Source organism: Herpailurus yagouaroundi, unplaced genomic scaffold, assembly GCF_014898765.1.
Source record: "Herpailurus yagouaroundi ecotype Mexico unplaced genomic scaffold, PumYag 194, whole genome shotgun sequence".
NCBI classification, from domain to species: domain Eukaryota; kingdom Metazoa; phylum Chordata; class Mammalia; order Carnivora; family Felidae; genus Herpailurus; species Herpailurus yagouaroundi.
The window spans coordinates 6,642,582-6,645,799 of record NW_024412425.1 but is presented as its reverse complement, the minus strand read 5'-3'; the positions used below and the strand labels follow the sequence as shown (position 1 = coordinate 6,645,799).

Here is a 3,218-nt window from a genome sequence, read left to right as displayed (position 1 = left end):
TCTAGAAATTAAAATTATCTTGAGCAGAAACAGGAAACTTGAGCAGGCTGATGACCCTAGAAGAAAATGAAAAGCTGCCAAAACGATATATTTAAAAGAGGGGCCCGACTCAGATCTTTTTATGGAGAATTGTTTCAGTTCTGCTCTCCAGTTGTCACATAACTACAGAAAGAAGTTATCGTAACTCTGTGATGTGTTTTGTCAAACTTTAAATATCTGACCCATGGGGAATGCATTTAGATTTAAGGAATGAGGTGAGAATCCCTACCAGTTGATTCTGGTTTCCTCATTTCCTCGTGGGTGAGGGCCACTCAGGCACCAGCCCAGCTAGGGCCGCGTCCTCTCTAGCCTTGAGAAGTGAGTAGCTCACAGATGGTCCACAAAGGGTCTCCACTGTGACTCCCTCAAAACTCCAGACTACCATGTTTATAAACTATCCCTCTTACACCTTTTTCTTAAAGTTTATTTATTTATTTTGAGAGAGAGAGAGAGAAAGAGAGCACTAGGGGAGGGGCAGAGAGAGAGGGAGAGAGAATCCCAAGCAGGCTCTGCACTGTCAGCACAGAGTGGCTCGAACTCAAGAACCACGAGATCATGACCTGAGCCAAAATCAAGAGTCAGAAGCTTAACCAACTAAGCCACCCAGGTGCCCCAAATCTTTTTTTTTTTTAAGATTTTATATTTAAGTTATCTCTACACCCAATGTGGGGCTCAAACTCACAATCCCCACACTCCACCGACTGGGACAGCCAAGCACCCCTTTCCCCCCTTAAATCATGCTTGCTTACATATTAGAGAAGAGGATCATTAATGTTGAAATTCAAAATGTCTAATAAATGTCTAATTCAAAAGACAGATTCTCTGTACCTAAATTGAAATATTTATACGCTAATAATGTTTACAGCAGCATTATTCACGATATCCCAAAAGTGGAAACAACCCAAGTGTCCACTGACAGATGAGTGGATGAACAAAATATGGTGTGTGTGTGTGTGTGTGTGTGTGTGTGTGTGTGTAATGGAATTTTTTTCAGCCCTAAGAAGAAAGGAAATTCTAACACACCACAGGCTACAAATGGATGAACCCTGAACACATAATGCTAACTGAAGTGGAAAGACAAATACTGTAAGATTCCACTTACCTAAGGTAGTCAAAATCTTAAGATAGAAAGTAGAAATTGGGGAGTTGTTATTGAATGGGTATAGTTTCAGTTTTACTAGACGAAAGGAGTTCTAGAGATTAGGTGCACAACAATGTTAATGTATTTAACATTATTGAACCAAATAATGGTTAAAATGGTAAATGTTATAGTTTGTCACAACTGAAAAAAACAGCAGGTGGATAACCCGGGGGTTAGGGACTGAGCATTACACCGCCTCCCCCTCCACACACAACGCTTCTATTCTAAAGGCCACCCGCCAGGGAGTTCACCCAGCGTATCTGCCCCCGAAAGTTCTCCCACAGGCCCTTGTGTGCCTGTGGAGTGGGGGTGGGTGGGAGCGTCTATGGGGGGTAGGAGGGGTGTCTGGGTGAGGTGGGGAGGTCTTTGGGGGCTGGGGTGGTGTCTATGCGGGCCAGGCTGGGGTAGGGTGAGGGGTAGTTGTCTAGAAGTTTACACCACGCCCCACACCCCAGCTCCAACCTCTGAGCAAAGGCCTGTCTGGGCCAAGTGGGCTGAGTCTCGTCGTCCAAGTTTGCTTTAACTTGGCTTCTTAATGGCCCAGTGGCAGGGACTTTGTCCCCAACTCCCCGACCCCCGACTCATTTTAAGTGTACAATTCAGGGTCTTTTTAGCAAATGCAAGAGTGGTGCGACCATCACTGCAATCCAGTTTTAGAACTTTCCCGCAGCCCACGTGGCTTTTCTGAGCCCCTGCGTTCTCAACTGTAAATGGAAATAACATGAGCCTAGCACGGATCGGCCACCAGCAGAGTTTACATACTATTATTATGCTTGTTGATGACTGCCGTTTTGTAGACTACTATCCTTTTCCTCTGGCAGTGCGGTCACAGCCCGCCGCGCCCGCGTGAGCAGCGCGTCCAGCGTGGGCGGGGAGGTGGGATTCGCGAAGACTTGCGTGGGGTTATGCCCAAACGCCGCCGGGCACCCTACCGCCTGCGATCGAGCAATCGGGCCTCTCCCGGCGCCCTGGCTGCGGCTGGCGGCACGGCTCCGGGCTGGATTGGTGATGCCTGGGCGCTGCGGGCGCCTGCGCAGTGGGGAGGGTCGCCCTCGCGCCCGGGCGCCGCTGGAGAGTCCTCGGAGCTTGGCTGCGGCCGCTGGACTCAGAACCGCCGCACCATGGCGGAGGAGGAGCTGGAGGCGCTGAGGAAGCAGAGGCTGGCGGAGCTGCAGGCGAAGCACGGGGTGAGCGCCCCCGCCCGGCCCGTTCCTGGCGGGCACCGCCCTCGCCCGGGGTGGAGGGCGCGGCCCCAGGCGGAGGTTCAGGCACCGCGGCTGGAGCTCGCCCCGCGCGGGCCCAGGACCCCGTCGCTGGCCCCCGAGGCCGGCCTGGGCCCCTCTCCGGGCGCGTGGGCGCTGGGCCGCGGAGGCCGACCGCGTGCGGCCCCCGGGCGGGCAGGCTCTGGGCCTCGCCGGGCCGGCGTCTCTCCAGGACAAAGTGCTCAGCTCCTCGGTTCTCTCCGTTCCCTTAGCTTTCTGGCTGAATTGTTTCCTAAAATTAGGGTGTTCCGACCCAAGTAGTCGACATTGTTTGAGGGTCTGCTGCGTGCGAGGTGCTGCGGGTACAGTGGGGAACATCCTCTCTGGCGGAGTTGCGGGTCCCGGGGAGGAGCCACGCGCCCAACACTAATCCCGTAGATAAAGTGCTCAAGTTAAAGACTGCCAAGGGACCACCGTGATAGGGCTGGAGCGGGAAGGTCTCCAAGGAAGCGCCCTATGAATCCGCGTCCCCAATACCGAAGCAAATATTATTATGACCTCTTAAACTCCGGTTTCGTAGGACAGGGACTCCCCTCCCTCACGGTTGTTTGTATTTAAAACATTCTACTAGATTGTGATTTTAGAAGCTTGTCAAAACATTGTAGTAAGTGGAAACTATCCTATTGATTTCTGACTATCCTATTGATTTCTGTGAGGCCCAGCTTTTAGTTATTTGGTGATAACTTGATTCTTACCACTGCTGGAGCCTATTAGGTATCAGAAACAAGAAAGTAGTTCCTACTTTCTTCTTAAGTGAAATTGACTAAAAGATACAA

At 51.4% G+C, this 3,218-nt stretch overlaps 1 protein-coding gene across 1 annotated transcript in view; it reads left to right on the top strand.

The window, feature by feature from the left end:
• The first annotated feature begins 2,199 nt into the window (after window positions 1-2,199).
• Window positions 2,200-3,218, top strand: part of PDCD5 (programmed cell death 5) — a 6,482-nt gene continuing 5,463 nt past the window's right edge. Inside the window, exon 1 of the mRNA XM_040446259.1 lies at window positions 2,200-2,367. Coding sequence (XP_040302193.1) covers window positions 2,302-2,367 — 66 coding nt within the window. The 5' untranslated portion in view covers window positions 2,200-2,301. The remainder of the gene's footprint in view (window positions 2,368-3,218) is intronic.